Source organism: Toxotes jaculatrix, chromosome 15, assembly GCF_017976425.1.
Source record: "Toxotes jaculatrix isolate fToxJac2 chromosome 15, fToxJac2.pri, whole genome shotgun sequence".
Taxonomy (NCBI): Eukaryota; Metazoa; Chordata; class Actinopteri; family Toxotidae; genus Toxotes; species Toxotes jaculatrix.
In genome coordinates this window covers 14675126-14692650 of record NC_054408.1, presented here as the reverse complement: position 1 = coordinate 14692650, position 17525 = coordinate 14675126, and the positions used below count along the sequence as shown (strand labels likewise).

Genomic DNA, 17525 nt, shown 5'->3' with positions numbered 1-17525 from the left:
TATGGGATACAACAAAAAGGTTTTTCCTGTACCTAACTGACCGATAATAATAAAGATTACTTAGACTCTCCTTGTGCTAACTGATTATTTGTGACTCTTGTTCTTGCTCAATCAGCATGTGAACAAATGGATAAAACATCTCCAGTCAGTACTTATTTTTTCCTCCAAAACAAAACAAAACATTTCCTGCTCTATGTGCTGACCACTTTTTTTATGTGTGGCTTCTGCTCTTTTAACATCCTCTCTGCAGATACTTACGCCTCCAGCAGGGTGTGCTGTGTTCAAGGACTAACTCTCCATCCTGGAAAAAAGAAAACACTTTCGGGCATCAAGATGAGGGAAGAGGAGTGTTGCTGTGTGCTGCTGTCCGTGGTACTGAAACCAACCAGCAGCCCACCCTGTAACCACAGTTATCCATTCTGGATCCACAATGTACGGCATATAACTTTTTTTTTAATTACTGCGAGCAAATAATGCACAGAGTGGTTCTGGTTTAAAAACAACAACTTTATGTTTCAAATACAAGTTGTATGCACAGAGTTGTCAAAAATAAGAATAGTTTACATTATTTTCTAAAAATAGATCTTTAAATAGTCTCTCCAACAATAGCTTAATATACATATTTAACAAATCTTTGAGCAGGCATATAGAGAAAGCCTTGGAGTTCCTAGATCATTGCAATGTTTGAGTCTTCACAAAACATGCTCACCAAATGTTTTCTGAAGGGACACTTGGGCAATATGAGCTATGTATGTGTTCATATCCTTTCGGCAATATATCACAAGATTAGATTTGCGTCTCACAGAGTTAAAGATCAGCTTTTTGGTACCCCTGCCAATCTGGGTCTTGGGTGATAGATGGAATACAAAAAAAAAAAAGGTTAATGTAAAGGAGAGCTATCAAACAAACTCTTACTATTCAGGATTAAAGATAACTGTTATTTATCATGATGCATAGCTGTTGCTTAATACAGTAGTTGAATAGAGCCTGAGTTTTGTGGATGACTTAACTAGATTCTACTGACCTGAAAACTGAAAACCTGAAACAATGAAAAACGTCACAAAAAAAACATGTATGTATAAATGAACCATATGCATCAGTCTGAGACAATCAAGTTGAATGAAAACAGATGGCGGACTTGGAAGAACAAGACAGGCCGTCACAGCACCATGCATCTATCCCGCATCAGTACTTCACAAATTTTGTTACGCTGAACGCAAAAACACGGCAACACAATTATCGTGTCCATCATCACTCCCTGCCATTGAATAGTTTCCCAACAAAGCCCTTTTCAGACATGAAGCTACACTGCAACACCAGCACGTCGCTACACTGCATTCAGTAAATACATAGGATTTCACCAACCACATTTCAATGAGCTTTGTAAATTTTCCAGTTAAATATTATTTTGTAAGTGATTTCTCATATACAGTATAGGTTCTACAGAGAAGACTGAAGCATCAGTGGATTTTCTGCAATGATTATTTTGACAGTATAAAGAGCAAAGTTCATTTGTTGTCTTTCTTTCCTTCTTAACATTACTTAACTGTATAAATACCTATGTACAAACAGAGCTTTAAATCACACCCGGTTTTCTTCATGATACTTTTTTCCCTCATATGTTAAAATTACTTCTAACTGTGTCAGTATGACCTAGTTTGATCTCAAAATGCATAAATGTTGGCAGGTTATGGTAGATACAGTACAAAGGAATGATTAAACCTGGTTGTTTTACTTGCTACCTACAATTTGATTTAATGAAAGCTATTGTTTTGAGTCACAGTCTTTGTTTATTATCTGTAAGGTGAGTGGATTGAACATGGTGGTGACACTTATTCCGGTATTTATGTTGGTATTCAAACTAAAACTTTTATTTTTGATTTACGCTGATTTTCTTGCACACCTAAACTAAAGCAAACCGTCTCCTCTCTTTGTCTCCTGCACAATTTTACTTGTGCTACAAAAAGGAGTTTGTTGAAGTACAGCAAATACAGGCAAGTAGAGTGAGTACAAAATACATTTACACTATAAAATCAGTTGTCTTTGGTAGTCCCTCGATCACTTTCTTCTGTTGCGAGAGACAGCAGTGTTCTGTGCTTTGGTTCTCCTGAATACAGGTAACTGAATGAAGTCATCAGTGTGACACATGTCTCTGTGGCTCCTATCTAAGTCCTTGCTCAGTCCCCCAGGGGTGGAAGTGTCCAGCATCCAGCAGCATTTGCCCTAGCTTCTGTAGAAGCCAAGGATACCAGTGCAGCCCATCAGTCTGCGGTTCTGAAGGCCCTATCAGACTGTAGAAGAATCTCAGTGGGGCCAGGGCCTTGTGGGCCAAATGGTGATTGTCCACAGCGGCGTAGCAGGATGCCAGCACGCCGTTCACCACTATAGACCCATGCTGGGTGAGTGGGGCATACAGTCCGGTACTCCTCTGTTCCTCCACAAAGGTCACAACTGAAAATGTTGTCTGTGACCCCACCTTCCCTTGTGGTGTAAGTACGCACTGTCCTGGACGGACCTCACTGGCAAAAACTGTCCTCAGACCTGCTTCCCAGCTAGGCCTGTCCCCCGGTGTGGAGCCCAAAAATGGCTCTTCAACTGTCTCTTCCCTCCCCAGCTCACTCTGCCCTCCAGTGCAGTCTGTGACAAAGATCAGGTGAGCTGCTGTGAGAGTTATATTAAGTCCTGTGTCGGTGCCGATGATGTAGAAGATCTTGGTGACGTTGGGCTGGCGGTCCAAAAAGGATAAGACTGGGCTGTAGAGAAGAGCACCGTGGCCATCTGTTGTTGAGGAAGCTAAAACACAGTCACCAGGGTGAAGGTCACGCATCTGTTTTGTACCCCCGCCCTCAAGAATAACCTGAGCATCGCCGGGGAAACAACCACCAGTTTTGGCTGCCACAGAATGTTCTGCAGAGATGATAGAAAGAGAAACATGATTATCTCATTTGATTTAATTTAGCCCAGTTTTATTTGTGATTGCATTGTTATCATTTTTATTTTTATTTTTTTGATGCTGCAAGAATGAGGAGACAAAACACAATGACAGAGGACTACAGTTGGAGCCTCTCCTCTCAGGAGTGTAGCCACAGTGCAGCACCAGCACTTGGACTTCCACATATGCGGGTCATTCTAGGTCACTGAGTGATCTATAAAGCAGATGAGACTTTGACACTTACTGAAGTGTGTGTATATGTGTACACACACACACACAGACAGACATATGCTATCCTGCTACTCCATTTAGTTTGAAAGCCATTACAGCCTGGTGACATGAGTATGACATGAGTAATACAGCATCATTAGAAAAACATGTTTGTTTCTGTACTGTCGGGCTATTGTCATTCACTTGAGCTGCCAAAGTTTCCACAGGCTGTGCATTTGATCTTGTTTCAGCATATCTGTATAAGGTGGCCCTTTAAGACGCAGTGAGACGAAGTGGCAAGAAAAGGTAGTCAGCAAGAGCTAATGGATAACCAGCTGATTGTATCACCACAGTCAGAGCACAGCCTGGGGTCAGAAAGACAGGAAAGTACACAGACTCAGACCTGGGCCTGGATATTGTTTGGATTACAGCAGAGTTTGAGTTTTAAACTGAGTCACATGGTCATTCATGGGTCCACACAGGGAAATGAGCTTGAATCTGCTAATTTAAGAAAAGACCTTAAAGGAACTGGGAAGAATAGAGTAAAAGAGAACAGAATAAAAATCTTTTGCTAAGACTGGACGCAAAATCAGTTTCAAACAAGAACTTCATCACTCTTCATCAAATGAGGGTGTGTGTTTTTGAGAGGGCTGTCTTAGGACAGTCTTAGGGCAGCCAAATATTTGTTCAAGGTGTGTGTGTCTGTAAGCCTGAGGGCTGCAGAAAAGGAGGGCTGTGACTGGGAAGTGATAAGACTCAGATAAGAGAGCTGAGAGAAACCTACTGAAGGAAAAGCAACGGCAAAACAAAGAGAGAGAGTTAATCATCTCACAGCCTACTAACCTCAGTGGGCTGCTAGAATGAAGTTTGGCATCAAATAACTGGTGGTACCAGACATGAGTAAATGGACATCTAAAATATCTCAAAAGTTAAAATAGCTTGAGCTGGAGTGTGGTCAAGTATTGTTTGTGTAAGGACTGTATCTGATTTGTGTTTCATAAAGTATGCATGTGTCGGAGTCACAGAAATGCAGAAAGAGTCAGATGTCTCTTTGAATTATATTTATTTGATCATTTTATCCAGTGGATATCAGTATTAGTTTTCACCAGAAATGTGTTATTGCATTCACAGATTTAGTTGCTGCACTGTCCCAACGCTAAACATTGTGTAGCCTTAATCCATGTCAGATATGGGAGTCTTACCCTGCCTTTGTCTGCATTACGGATACACGATATAGCTTAATGTTCTACATTCACAAAGACTGATCACTTAATGATGACATCTGACCAAGAAGAAGGGAGACTGAATACAGCAAAGAGCACAGGTGCACGCCCTGCTTTGATTGGCTCCCAATAGGCCACACACACAAACACAGACTGATGATACAGGAACAGAAAGGAAAGCTAGCGAATCACCAACAAAGGGTCTAGCATCAACCTCATTAGAGGTAATGACAGGTGGTCACAAAAACAAACACACACACACACACATACACACACACACACACGCTCACCCCGCAGCTCATACCCATCTCTTACCAGACTTGACGCTACAGTGAATGTGGGCTTTGGACTCGTAGAAGACCCAGTCAAATCCAGCTTCTACAGCCAAACGGGCCAACATGGCATACTTATTCCTGTCCCTGAGAAGAAGAACAAAAAGACATTCTTAACAAATATGATTAAATCAGAGCTTGACTAACATGGAGTATTTCTCCAAAAAGAACCTGCAGAAGACCATTATTTTTAGACTGACATTTATGTAGATATTATATTGCTCTAAAAGGTTGTAATTTCAGGAGGAATCCGGTCACACACTCAAATTTTGATTTCAACATTTTAATTTGCTGTCAGTACAAAAACCTGGCTGGTTTGCTGACTAACTGGTTGACTCATCACATTACTGATAAGCTGATCGACTGGCTGACTTGTTGACTGTCATAACTAACAGATAGAACTGTCTGGCCTATTTACGTCACACGATCTGCTGTCTTAAATGCCTACCTGTCTGACGTGGTGATGTCGACAGCACGTCCCTCATAGTGCAGCGAGTCCTCTGAGTGATGGCCATCCTCATCCCAGCCCTCTGTCACTCTCAGCTTCACACCCGGCCACATGTTCATCACAGATATGGCCAGAGAGTTTAACTTGTCTTTACAACGCTAAAAAGAGAGGTACACAAAAGAAGAGAGACGACAGGCTGTTAGAAACAAACAATCAAGATACCAAGAAGCCAGCTAGTCCCAATAATGCTCAGAAAATAGCCTAATGTAGGGAAAGGTCAACTGAAGAGAGAAGAAAAGAGGCACCGAGTGAGAAGAGTTGGTGTTATGAGTATGAGGAATGGTTACAGCCATGTGATCAACAAAGGGATACTAAGTTTAGATTCAGGGAAAAGACACACGTTCATTGTGCACAGTGTGTGTGTGTGTCTGGTTGGGCAGATGGAGCAAGACATCAGTTTAATCACATTAAGGCGGGGACAGGGAAGGTGGAACTACAGAAAAAGGAACAGCAGAGCTCAGACAGATTGAGAGGAAGAGAGCAAGAGTGACTAAACAGCAGAAGACATGACCAATCAGGTACCAAGACAGAAATGATGAGGACATTTGGTCACTCCTATGGTAACTATATAACAATTGTGTCAGGGAAATTTTGTCAGATGAATTGGACAAACTACACACAGCTGTCCATGGGTGCGTACTTGGGATGATGTAGCAGTTTTCCAGATATCTGCATAAGGTTTGAGGTGAAGATGCCCCTCAGCAGTGGAGATGTATTTGCTCAAATCTCATGAATGCATTTGAAACAATTAATTTTTAAGGTAGTTCATCTTAATGTCCATCACTGAATGGATAGATAGATGGGTGAAAAAATGAATGAATGAATGAATGAATGCTGGGTTTGTTTTATGTATCACCCAACACAAGGCTGGGTAGAGATTTATGCTGTGCTTAAAGGAGCCACTGGTCCAGTTATTAGACTTGCATAAATGGGTGAAAGGTGTCTTATTGTGGGCCAAACCAACCATAAGACTATGAAATCTATAAAATGAAAGGTAGATTTAAATTACTTTATTGGTAGATTAAATGTGGTCTCCAAGCTTAACGCTAAAAGAAGTGATTTTACGCATCTCCATGTGCCTAGCCTCATGGGAAATCGTACGCATTGACGATGACTGGGACTGTTCAACTAAATAAGGCATAGTTTGAGCGTAAGAGCAATCCTTCAGTTTAAAAACAGCAGCTTAGTATGTCAGGAAGAAAAATCCAGAGGTGAAGCGAAGGTCCGAGAGTCGATGAAATCAATCATTTTGGTTTAAACATTTAACTGACAGCAAACATTCAGCAGACAACTGGATGCAGCAGAGAGGCAAATCTTGACTGAAATGACTCAGTTCATTCAACCATCTGACAGCTCAGGATTGACAGAGTGAGCTCTAAACAACTACATTTTTGTCACTCTAGCTCATGGACAGTACAATGGCAGATAAAAAGCAGTAGCAGTCCGGACCAATGGTCCATTTTTGCGCATCTAAGCAAGATGATCTGCATCCATTTACTCCCTGTACCCATTGATCTCCCCTCCTCACCTGGGTCATGAGCCTGTCGGCTCCCGTGTCCTCCTCATCTTTGAAGATAATGTCTGTGTTATAATTCGGCGTCAGTTCTTTAAAGCGCTCGGAGTTGCGCGTTATTTTGCCCTCGGGTCGCCCGCTGGCTCCCAGGGTCTTCTCGGCGACGTTGGGGCTGAACTGCTTGTAGGCAAGCGGCATGAGTTTCTTCGGGAGCCGCCTCTTGCCGTACCCCCTCCCCGGCCCGCAGCCCTCCGAGGCAGGTGCGAGGAGGAGGACCGAGGCACACAGAGAGGCGGTGAGAAGGAGGAAGGAGATCCGCATCGCCTCGGGGCGGGGGGAGAAGGAGAACTCTCCCTGGGGAGAGAGATGTCTTCAGTACCTCCCCGGTTCAGTTCCCGACTCCATCGTCCGTGACAGTCGCAACATCACGTCACAACAAACTCGAGTAAAAGAAGCCCAGCACCTCGGCTGCGCCGGGCACCATGAGGACACCAAAAAAAGTTTTTAGTGGCTCCAAAAACCCGAACCCGAACTGAGAAACTTCGCTTCCTCCGTCTTACAGAACCAACAGTAGGCTAAGTGTGCAGGCTGTAAAGTCCGTGTATTTAAACAAACAGGTTCAAAGTCGATTTGGTGGGTGAGAGAGTTAAAGAGAGAGCGCGGTTACTGATATCCAAGTTGCAGTGTTGTGGTTTCTCTCCCTCTCTTTCTTTTGCTCTGGGAAACTGTCACAACATCAGCCACTTTCGCCTGCTGTTTGGTTGGTGTCCTCTCTGGATTGAAAGCTTTTCCTCTCCATATGCGGCCGGCGTGCAACAAGCTGCAGCTTTCCAGTTGAATTGAAGGGATTTGAGTGATCCAAAACGATCTGTTGCCACTTCAGACCGCACCCTGCCAGTCCTGCCCTCCTCTCTCCTCTCCCTCTGTCCCTACTCTGCCACCCACCCCGCCCCTCCTGGGCACAGGGCGCACTGGAGAGTCCTGTCCACACTCTGCTGGCAGGCAGGCAAGCAGCAAACATAAGCTTTGCCCTTCACTGCTGCCACTTCACATTTCCAGTGGCTGTCTTTGTCTGTCTGTGCCCTTGACAGCTCTGTATGCTGACAGTCCCGTTTTTAGTTTTAGACTGTAAACAACAAGCAATCACAATCAATTAAACCAATCAATTTCCTGGAGTATGCAGCCACTAGTGCTTTTTTTTTTCCACCAGCTGCCTGACTGGGTAATGGGGTAATTTACTAGCTGTGAAACAAACTGATTCCTTGGATGTTTTACAGGTGGACTAGCCGAGGGATTACTTGGCAGAATAACAGACTGGCTGACTGAGTGACTGACAGTCAAAAAGACTGTTTGACTTGCTGTCTGGCCGACTGACTAAATCTATGACTGGCTGGCTGCCTGAATGACTGCTGACTTACAACTGTGCCAATTAGTCTAGACAATCGTCCTAATTAATCGACAAGATTAATTACATTATGCCAGTTTCCTCATACGGACAAATTACATATTTAATTTATTAACTTTTGGCTGTCTGGCTCCCTGGCTGCAGGCTGTGCGTGGCTGACACACACACACACAAACACACACACACACATACACACACACACACACACACACACACACACACACACACACACACACACACACACACACACACACACACATACACTGTTTAACACCAGCAAAAGCAGCCCCTCTGAATTAGCTCTTCAAATATTTGCCAGCAGAAAATCAGTGGTCTCACCCCTATTTCTCAGGGCAGGCTCCTTTGAATGAACTGAACTGTACAAGGCTGATGGTTTCCACAATTTATGTTTTATTATTTGTGAGTGTAAACACCATAAAGTATTTTTGCCGCGCCACCGCTTTTCATGTCTCTTGGTGGAACAGAGCAAGGCAAAGAGCGAGATTCACCCACAGTAAACAGCCATCTATAGCTGTGTTTACCTTTTAGCTGAAATAGAACATCAACTGACACTTGTGTAAATTCATTAGAACCATCCTGGTATGGAACATACAAGCCAGTTAAAAGAAATCAAAATTTGTCATAATGGTGTCAGTGTTTTACTGAATTTGTTTACAGCTTTGTAAGGCAGAAAGGCTGTGATAATGAAGTTTCACCTCATTGTAGAAATGGAACCTCTCTTTGTTCTTTAGTGACAAAAAGGGATGCAGGAGATATCTGTAAACTTTGTGTCCCAGAAGTCACTATTTTGCTGCTCCATGACCAAAGGTGTGTGGAGGATATGGTCCTCGACCACCTTTTGGAAAATCCCTCAGCTAAAAAGTTTGTCAGTTGGTTTTAGTGTATCAAGTGACAGAGCATGTTGACCATTAAAGCAATCGTTTAACTTGACCTGTCTTTATGCTAAGCTAAGTTAAACAGCTGCTGGCACTATATTTACCGCAGAGAAATGCAAGTGGCATAAGTTTTCTGATCTAATTCTGCAGGAAAGAGAGCACATTTCCCACAATATCAAACTATTCCTTTAAGGGTTGGTGGTTCAACCTCTGTTTCCACTTGCCTGTTTTAAGTGTTCTGTGTTAAGACACTGAACCCCAAACTGCTACAGATGTGCAGGCCAGCGCCTCGCATGCCAGCTCCACTACAGTCAGCACTGGTTCATTTAAGGCATTGTCAGGTGCTTTACATTTCTCTCAGGTTAAAGGTGCTACATACTTTAAGTGCAGGCCATTTACCAAATAATGCTATTAAACAGCCATAGAGGGGGCTTTTCAGTTTAAAGACACAACTGCAGAGCTGCTGTGACCCAATGCATGAGTGTAAGCACTCACACTTGTGTCTTCCTTATTCAGTGTTGCTGTATGCAGAAGAAATCTATATGCAAATTTGTGTGTACCCACGTTTGCACAGGCACATGTTTTCCTGTAACTATCAACATTTTGTGGGTGTGCGTGAGTGCGTGTCATCCTTCCTTTGAAGATCATAAATACGGGCGTGGCTCCAGGCAGGCCCGCTGCCTATTCAGCGTGGCTGTCGACAATGCTTCAGAAGTGGTCACATTCTCCCATCCATCCATCCCTCCCTTCATCCATCCGTCTTTTAGTTCCTCGTTGCCTCAAGAAAGGACAGCACGGCCTTTCAAGCAGGCGACAATCTGATCAGATCAAACCAAAGTGGAGCCTCATACACCCCCTACTCCCCTGCAAAAAAATCTTCTTTCTCTGTTACTATTCATCAATCTGTCAATTCCTCTGTCTGACACTATTCCTGTCAGCGTCTTTCAGCGCTTCTGACATGGTTCACATAATGTAAGGTATGAGCTCAAACACACATGCAGGCTCACAAATACACAAGCAAATACACACATAACCAGGCATGTGTGCAAAGTACAAACTCATATGTGCACAAATACACACACACACACACACCAGGCCAGCCGACAACCCAACCAAGCATCAGGCCTTTGCTCATTGATGTTTGTTAAAGTTATTAATTTTCTCTGTGAAATAAGAGGCCACGGTGGCAGGACAGAGGGAGATGGGTGCCAGCCCCAGAATCTCCCTCTGCTTTCATCTACTGACACTGGGGCTCTATGAGTCCACAGCACAGGGCCTTTACATGGGCACCGGGGTTACCCACGCATACCCAGGGCTCTAACCAACAAAGGCTCTGAGTGGGGCAAAAGGAGGAAGACACAGATGAAAGGAAATGCTAAGAAGGAGATGAAGGAAAAGAGATGGGGAAGATGTGAGAAAGTGATACAGAAACACAGAGAGATAATGAGAGAGGGCGAGAAAATTGTACAAAGGGATTGAGGAGAATATATTGGGAAATGAGGGAGCAAGATGTGAATTGTGAAGATGGTAAAAAAAAAAGAGAACAAGGAGAGAGGGGTTGAATGAGTAAGAGAGAGTGAATGGCATGGCACATTAGCTGGTAAACAAGTGAGTCTGGGTTGTTTTGCAGTCCGTGGAAGCTAGCGTGTTTGTGGCTTGTGGTGGATTGCTGTAATGGGGGTTAAAGTACGTTATGCTCAAGGTAACAACAGCTGGTGGCTAAAACCACCATCCCTCTTCCTCCTCCTCCTCCTCCTCCTTCTGTCCTTCCACACACTCCAGCGCCCAACCCCAGACCACAATAAACACCTAACACTGCTTCTTTATACACTAGGTTTCTAAGTATCCGAGTGGTTCTGTCTTAAACCTTGTAAGCCTTAATCTTCCAAGACAAGGGAATAAAACTTCCTGGATGTGCTACACTTAACTGTAGCCTTCACACTTTTTGCCATACATTTTTGGCAGCAAGTGCCACTTGGCCAGTGCAAGCAGTTTAGGAGCTAAGCCGGAGCTAACATGGCAGCCAGTGAAAACCACATTGACCAAATCTGTCTATCAATGGTTCAGAGTGGCACCGATACTAGTCTTGCTAAAGGCCAGTTTAGTGCAGCGTGTTTGGTCAGAGAGCAGACAGAAGGAAAATAAAAGCAGGATGATATAAAAGTGGAGCACAGGCTAAATGTGTCTTGGAGCTAGCGGGCTAGGCTAGCCACCGCACGGCTAAAGCAAACAAAGAGCTGCCCAGGGGACTTAAGTACGCTGTGCTCTGACACTAAGCACATATGCATGGAGAGACGGAAGCATGCACCAACACACGCACAAGTCACACATGTGAGCATGCAGGTATTCACATGAATAGACCGTCAATCATACACACAGGAATGCAGTATACAGTAAAACATGCAACATTGCAACATTCAGTTTAGCATCAATGCATGCATAGAAATTTAAGTTATTATAAGCATACAGTCTTATACTACCACACACACTAAAATGTGCAGACACATAGCTTCTTGGAATAATTCTGACATAGAATATAAAATAATGCAATTGAACAAACAACAATAGAATGAAAGAGTTTTCATTAGTCGCATTGCCAGTACAGACACTGCAAAACTATTTGGACACTTGGAAAAGAAGAGAAGAAGAGAAATTCATGTTGCTAATGATGACTGTACTGATACCAAATACAACAGTCTAAATGCAGCTGCAAATCAAATCTCTGCTTCAGAGAGTAGTTGAACTTCCCTCATAAGTGCACTTGAACTGCATATTTATTAATTACATGTGGATAGTTTTTTAAAGTTCCTTTAAAAGACTAGTCTTAAATTAAGACTTGAGGGCTGAGTGAGACTCATGCTCAAAAGATTGGAGACGTGCTTCAAGATTGTTGACGAAGACTTGAGGCAAATTTGTATGAAGTGTCCTAATAACAAGTCCAGTAGCTTGGTAATGCCAACAATAATGCAGTCAGTGCTCCTGCTGTACTCTCTCCATGTCAAATGAGGGATTTTTTTTCTCCTCCCTCTCTCCATCCCCCTCTCTCTCTCTCCTGAGTGTGTGCCACATCTGCGGGCTCTGTGGTGATGTTTCTCTGCTCAGAATGGATTCACCAGCTCAAAAACGTCCTTATTATATTTATATTTTACTACACCACCAGAAAACCATGCCAGCTGGGCTGCAGAACTTTGGGCAGAAAGAGGGAGAGAAAGCAAAAGGGGAGGAGGGCAAGTGAGAAAGAGAGAGAGAGAGAGGGAGGAATGAAAGATGGAGAAAAAAAGGAGAGAGACAAACAAGCAAAAAACTGAAGAGGCTAGAGAAAGACAGGTAAAGACAGTAAAGAGAGAAGAACTTATAGTGTTCTTCTCTCTTTACTGTCACTTCATATAGTGAAGTGAAACTGAGATGAGGAGGGAGGAAGCTGTAAAGAAGAGAGGGATGGAAAAGCACAAGAGAGGCAGAGAGGTGGATAGAGAGAGGCTGAGTGGGCACCCTGAAATAGTCTGTGACAATTTGATTACCCTGGGTGCTCAAAGGTAAACACAGAAATGGCCTAACGAATACATGGAGGGATATGAAAATAGTGTTGAGTTACGTTAAACACTCACGTGCAAACACGTACACATGCATTTACACAGATGTCTAACCGAAATGAGAGAAAAACAACAGTGACCTCTGATGATTGGAGGTGGAGGAAGGACAGAGGGATGTGGCTTTGAGAGAATGCAGGGACGGAGAGTTGATGAGAGACAAAGAAGAGAGGAAGTCCACAGATGAGGGGAGAGGAGCTCAGGAGAGGATGAGCGGGATGACAGGAAGATTCAGTTGAGTTGGGGGAGAGAAGGTAAACACAGTAGGAGGGTATGAAAAACACGAGAGTACAAAATTAGGTGAGGAAAGAAAGAGGAGCATAAGGACAAAAAATATTTCGTATGGAGATGTGTCAGAAAACTAGTTACATGTTTCTCCTCCCCTCTCTCATGTATCCGAGGATAGGGACAATGCCTCCACCTCATCAGTCAGTTGGTTGGGAGTACTGAGAAGAATAGCTGGATGTCATCAGCATAGCAGTAGGTATTTATAAAAAGAAGAACAGAACAAAACTTTCTTGTGTAGATGAACAAGAGGACAGTGAACAGATCCCCTGCTAGACCGTTTGGTTCAGATACTGATCCTTTTCTTGTCACCTGTCACCTACCTGATGTATCACTCCAGATACATAACTCCTGATATATGAGGTAGGAAGCTAGCAAAGAGAGTCAACCCTTCAAAGGTCCGAGGATGATCTGGTGGCATGCCAAACTCAGGAGTTACGAGGACAGAGGAGAGTAAGATTGCTGTACCTTGTGGTTTACATTTGTTACTGCAAGAAAAGCTTTTAACTACTATTCCTCTTATATGCTCACATGGGCACCAATTACTGATCAGCAGCTCAAGCACTGTAGCTACTAATATCAACAACACCTGCTTTAAGAGCCAATAATAATCATCGTCAGGGGAACCATGTGACTTACACTCAATTAATATACAATCTAACACTTACCAGTAACACTTTACATCTGTAAATGTGTCTCTCCTTATTCAAATGTCATGGTCAAAGACTATCTAGTTGATAACAATCCCACAAAGTCTCCAAGGACAGAATATTTGAACATCTTAAATAATGGGATAGATCTTGTCTAATCAAAATCTAGTCCATTCAGATTTGAAGGTTTACATTTATAACAGCTTTACAAGGTTCTTTTTAAAAACTTGCAATAGAACTTAAAAAAATTCCACCCTACTTGTTGCACACAAAGATATTAATAGAAATCTACATCATATTCACTTTCCCATGAGGCTAATAATTACCAGATTGGAACAGCTACAACTGAGGAAGGAAAGTGGGACATTGGAACAATTTTATTGAACAAACAGCAGGGTTAATCGAGATCATTATCAAAAGGAAGTGATACTGGCTACTCCCAATAAAACTAGGACCACAATAGCCACAGTGTCTGGTGTGCTAGTAGATTTTGTTGTTTTTTGTACCTCAGACTTTTTTCAGTAGCACATTCCTACACATTGAATTAAGGAAATACGTCCACATTGGTACAATACTAAACTGCTTTTGGCATTCTTTATCCACTAGAGATCAACTATCTTGCTCAAATGCTCATCATTGTTTTTTACTGGGACACTGACTTACAGTTTCCAATACTGTCAGTCGATCAGCACTGATCCTCCCCAGTCTGGGGATTCAAACCAGCTGTTCATTCATAAGACAGTTGCTTTGCTATTTGTGTTCATCGGGATGATAAATTCACATGAACTGTTAAGCATATGGCCAATAACCAGTATCAATGAAGCAAAGTCAGAAACTGTCATTTATGTCCACATGGACTTCCTCGGTTCACTTGTTGCAGCCCTTTGCAGAAAACCTGTTTATTTACACAAGTCTGTGGGAACAATCTGCCACAGACACAATTTTCTCTAATTGTGCACAAATTTTCGGAATGGCAGAATGAAAGGAATCAAAAGAATAAAGTAAGAAAAAGAAGAAGGAAAAAAGACACGTTGAGAATCAAAGTTGATACCAATGAAAAGGGAGCAAAAAAGAAAGAAGAATAGAGATAAAGAAAGCAAGAGAGTGAAAAAAAGAAAGAGGTTGAGAAAGAGCAAAAGAGAGAGATGGATGGCTATGAAGACTGGTACTGATCAGTAGCTCTTTCTGTGATGCGGCTTCCAGCTTCCAGCCCACCGATTGGTCAGCTGCCTAACTCGGAACATGCGTTCCCACAATCCCTCAGCACCACTTCAATCCCACCACACTGGTTCACCACTCTGCGGCTCAAAACAGTGCCTGCTGGCACGGGCAACATATCAATAAATTCATTACACATTTATACTTAAATATTTATACTGCAGCCGTGTGTTTTGCACAGGGATGGTATTTATAGTGTGTGTGCGTATCTGTTTGTGTGTGTCTATGTGTACGCATATTTATAGCACGGTGTCACATCGTAGCTCTGTGCTGCGGTGAGACAGCTGTCTGGGGTGGGGGTGGGGGGGCGTTGACTTTTAGGCAGGGTAGTGATGGGGGGGGTTATATGCAGTGTAACAGAGAACAAGTGGAAAGATTGGGGGACAGGCATTTAACAGAGATGTATAGTAGATGAAGAAAGAGGAAACCCAAAGGAAACAGACATGGCCAAGAACAAAAAGGGGTGTCACGCAGCAAGGAAATGGGAAAGTAAAAATTAGTGAGAGATTTCAGTGAAAAATAAAACCAAAAAATATAAATAGCTGATAACAATCCATACTGTTACTACTACAAAACAGTGTCAAAAAAACTCAAAATGAAGAAACACAAAAGGGAAAATAAACTTAAAAATTAAATATTCTTTTATTGGCACCACCAGTGCCACCACCCATTGACTCACTTGGGCAAAGACAGAGAAATATTTATTCTGAGGAAAACAGAAACTAGGGAAATTACATGGTGTCTTATTGTTCAGCTGTTTATTGAATGAAGACATTCCCATTCAGAGGCCCTTTTAGATACTTCACTATTGTTCAAATGGTTACAATGGTTTTTATAAAGTCCATTCAAAACAGTAGCAAGAGACTACGTGCCATCTAGAACATGGCAAAGAGGGTGAAAAGGACACAGAGACACAAGCAAGGCCTCTTAATGTGGACCTGAAAAATAACTTAATAAAGACACACTGATCTAATGTTGGCGGAAGGCTTTTGTTAGAGCGAAACTTAAATTTTGTTTTGAACTGTCCTGTACCTGTACTCTACAACCCAAGGGTGAGATTCACCAAATCCAATTAAAACTCATGTAGGCCTTACACATGGAAGTTGTAAAATAGATTTTTTTTCATCACTTCAGCTCCTGCTATATCAACCAAGGGCACTTTCCTATAGGACATCTCTGCTCAGGGTCCCACTTCAACCAAGCTCTGTAGCGATGAATTTGCTGAGATTGTTGCTGGATGTGTTGACTTGTTAACTGCACACATGGTGCATGTTTACTCAGTGAGCCAGCAGTAAAGCAATGGAACATACATGACCTGTGTGTATATACAAATAGACAAATAGGTATGTGCATGTGTGTGTGTGAGAAGGGTGGAAAACATGGATTTTCCTCCTACAGTATTATTGTAGAATACAGACGGCTGAGCCAAATTAGGGCTATTGATGATCTTCCAAAATTCACCACATGCCTGAATATTAAATATTTTACCCAGGTCACTCATCATCTTCTGTCTCAGTGTGTGGACATGTTTTCATGAATGAATGCATGAAATGTGTGTGTTCATGTCGGAGTGGTGGTGCTCGTTCGTTTACCACACCCCCCAGCCCCCTTCTGTTCAAAAAACATGTCTGTGGCGCACACATACAGAGGCCTCACTGAAAATAACACCCCAGTCAACAACGTCTTCATTTGACTTCATTCACCATCAACAGCCTCATTTTACCTTACCATAATTATACCTCAACCAGCCTCCATTCCCCAGCAACAACATCTGCACTCCATTTTCATCAAGCATCTCAGCTTTGAGATTACATTGTTGATGAGTAAAACGTCCATCTTGGAATTAATTAACACATCTACTTTATATCTTAATTAGATTTTTGTGATGTTGACACCTGGAAGTGATGGATTTCCTGGTGTTCTAATGTTACTTTAAAAAGCAAACAAAACTGAGTTTATTGCAGCATAAATATAGCATAGTTCTAAGAAACCTTGGGAACTCTACTTTTGGTCCACTTTTTGTCCGATCGGACACAGTACAGTCACAGCATTATAATGTGTGCAGCCAAACACGGCAGTGGTCCAAAAGGGAGAAAGAAATTAGCATAGCTGCTGCAGTGAACCATAAAGCCTCCTAGTTCATGGTCAGTAACGTTAACTTTTAACATTTCCCAGAGTCAGTTAAAGAAGAAACATCCAAAATGTGGAACCAGTGCTCTCTCAGTGCATTGTTTGGGGTCTTCATCTTGTTGCCTTGTCCACATCCAAAAAGGATGGACATAGCTTTTGTCACCCTGCTGGTTAGAAGACCAATATTGACCAACTGGAACTCAACAGTTCCTTCCTCTCATACCCACCGGATAAGAGAAAGCCTTTAATTTTCATTGTTTAATTTTATTGTTTAATCAGCCTCCTCTTGATTGAAGCAACTTTTGTGGTTTGGAGGGGTGTCAGTGCTGTGTTTGTTGTGGCTTGGGTGATATTCTGATGTATGGACTATTAGTGTCTATTAAGGTCACATTTTTAAATTAATTATTATTTATTATTATTATTTGTTTGTCTGTGGTTGTGTTATTTTAGTTTTCTCAGTCCTTGTAAGCTGTTTTGGTGCTTCACAATATGCCACCTGTAACTTTTTATAATGTCCTTTTATAGACCTTTTTACTTTTTATAAATGCTCTGATAACACAACTGTATATTCTTGCAAAACCCAATGGAACAGGAATATAACCAATGACATTCTGATCTTGTAAATCCACCATG

General features: G+C 42.3%; 1 protein-coding gene across 1 annotated transcript; it reads right to left on the bottom strand.

The window, feature by feature from the left end:
- Window positions 1–550: 550 nt before the first annotated feature.
- LOC121194933 (indian hedgehog B protein-like) lies at window positions 551–7626 on the bottom strand. The gene is made up of 4 exons (XM_041058087.1): window positions 6734–7626; window positions 5146–5303; window positions 4681–4784; window positions 551–2907 (listed from the first exon to the last, which is right to left on the bottom strand). The coding sequence occupies exons 1-4, from the start codon at window positions 7037–7039 to the stop codon at window positions 2162–2164; spliced, it is 1314 nt and encodes a 437-aa protein (XP_040914021.1). The 5' UTR covers window positions 7040–7626; the 3' UTR covers window positions 551–2161.
- Between the last annotated feature and the right edge of the window lie 9899 nt (window positions 7627–17525).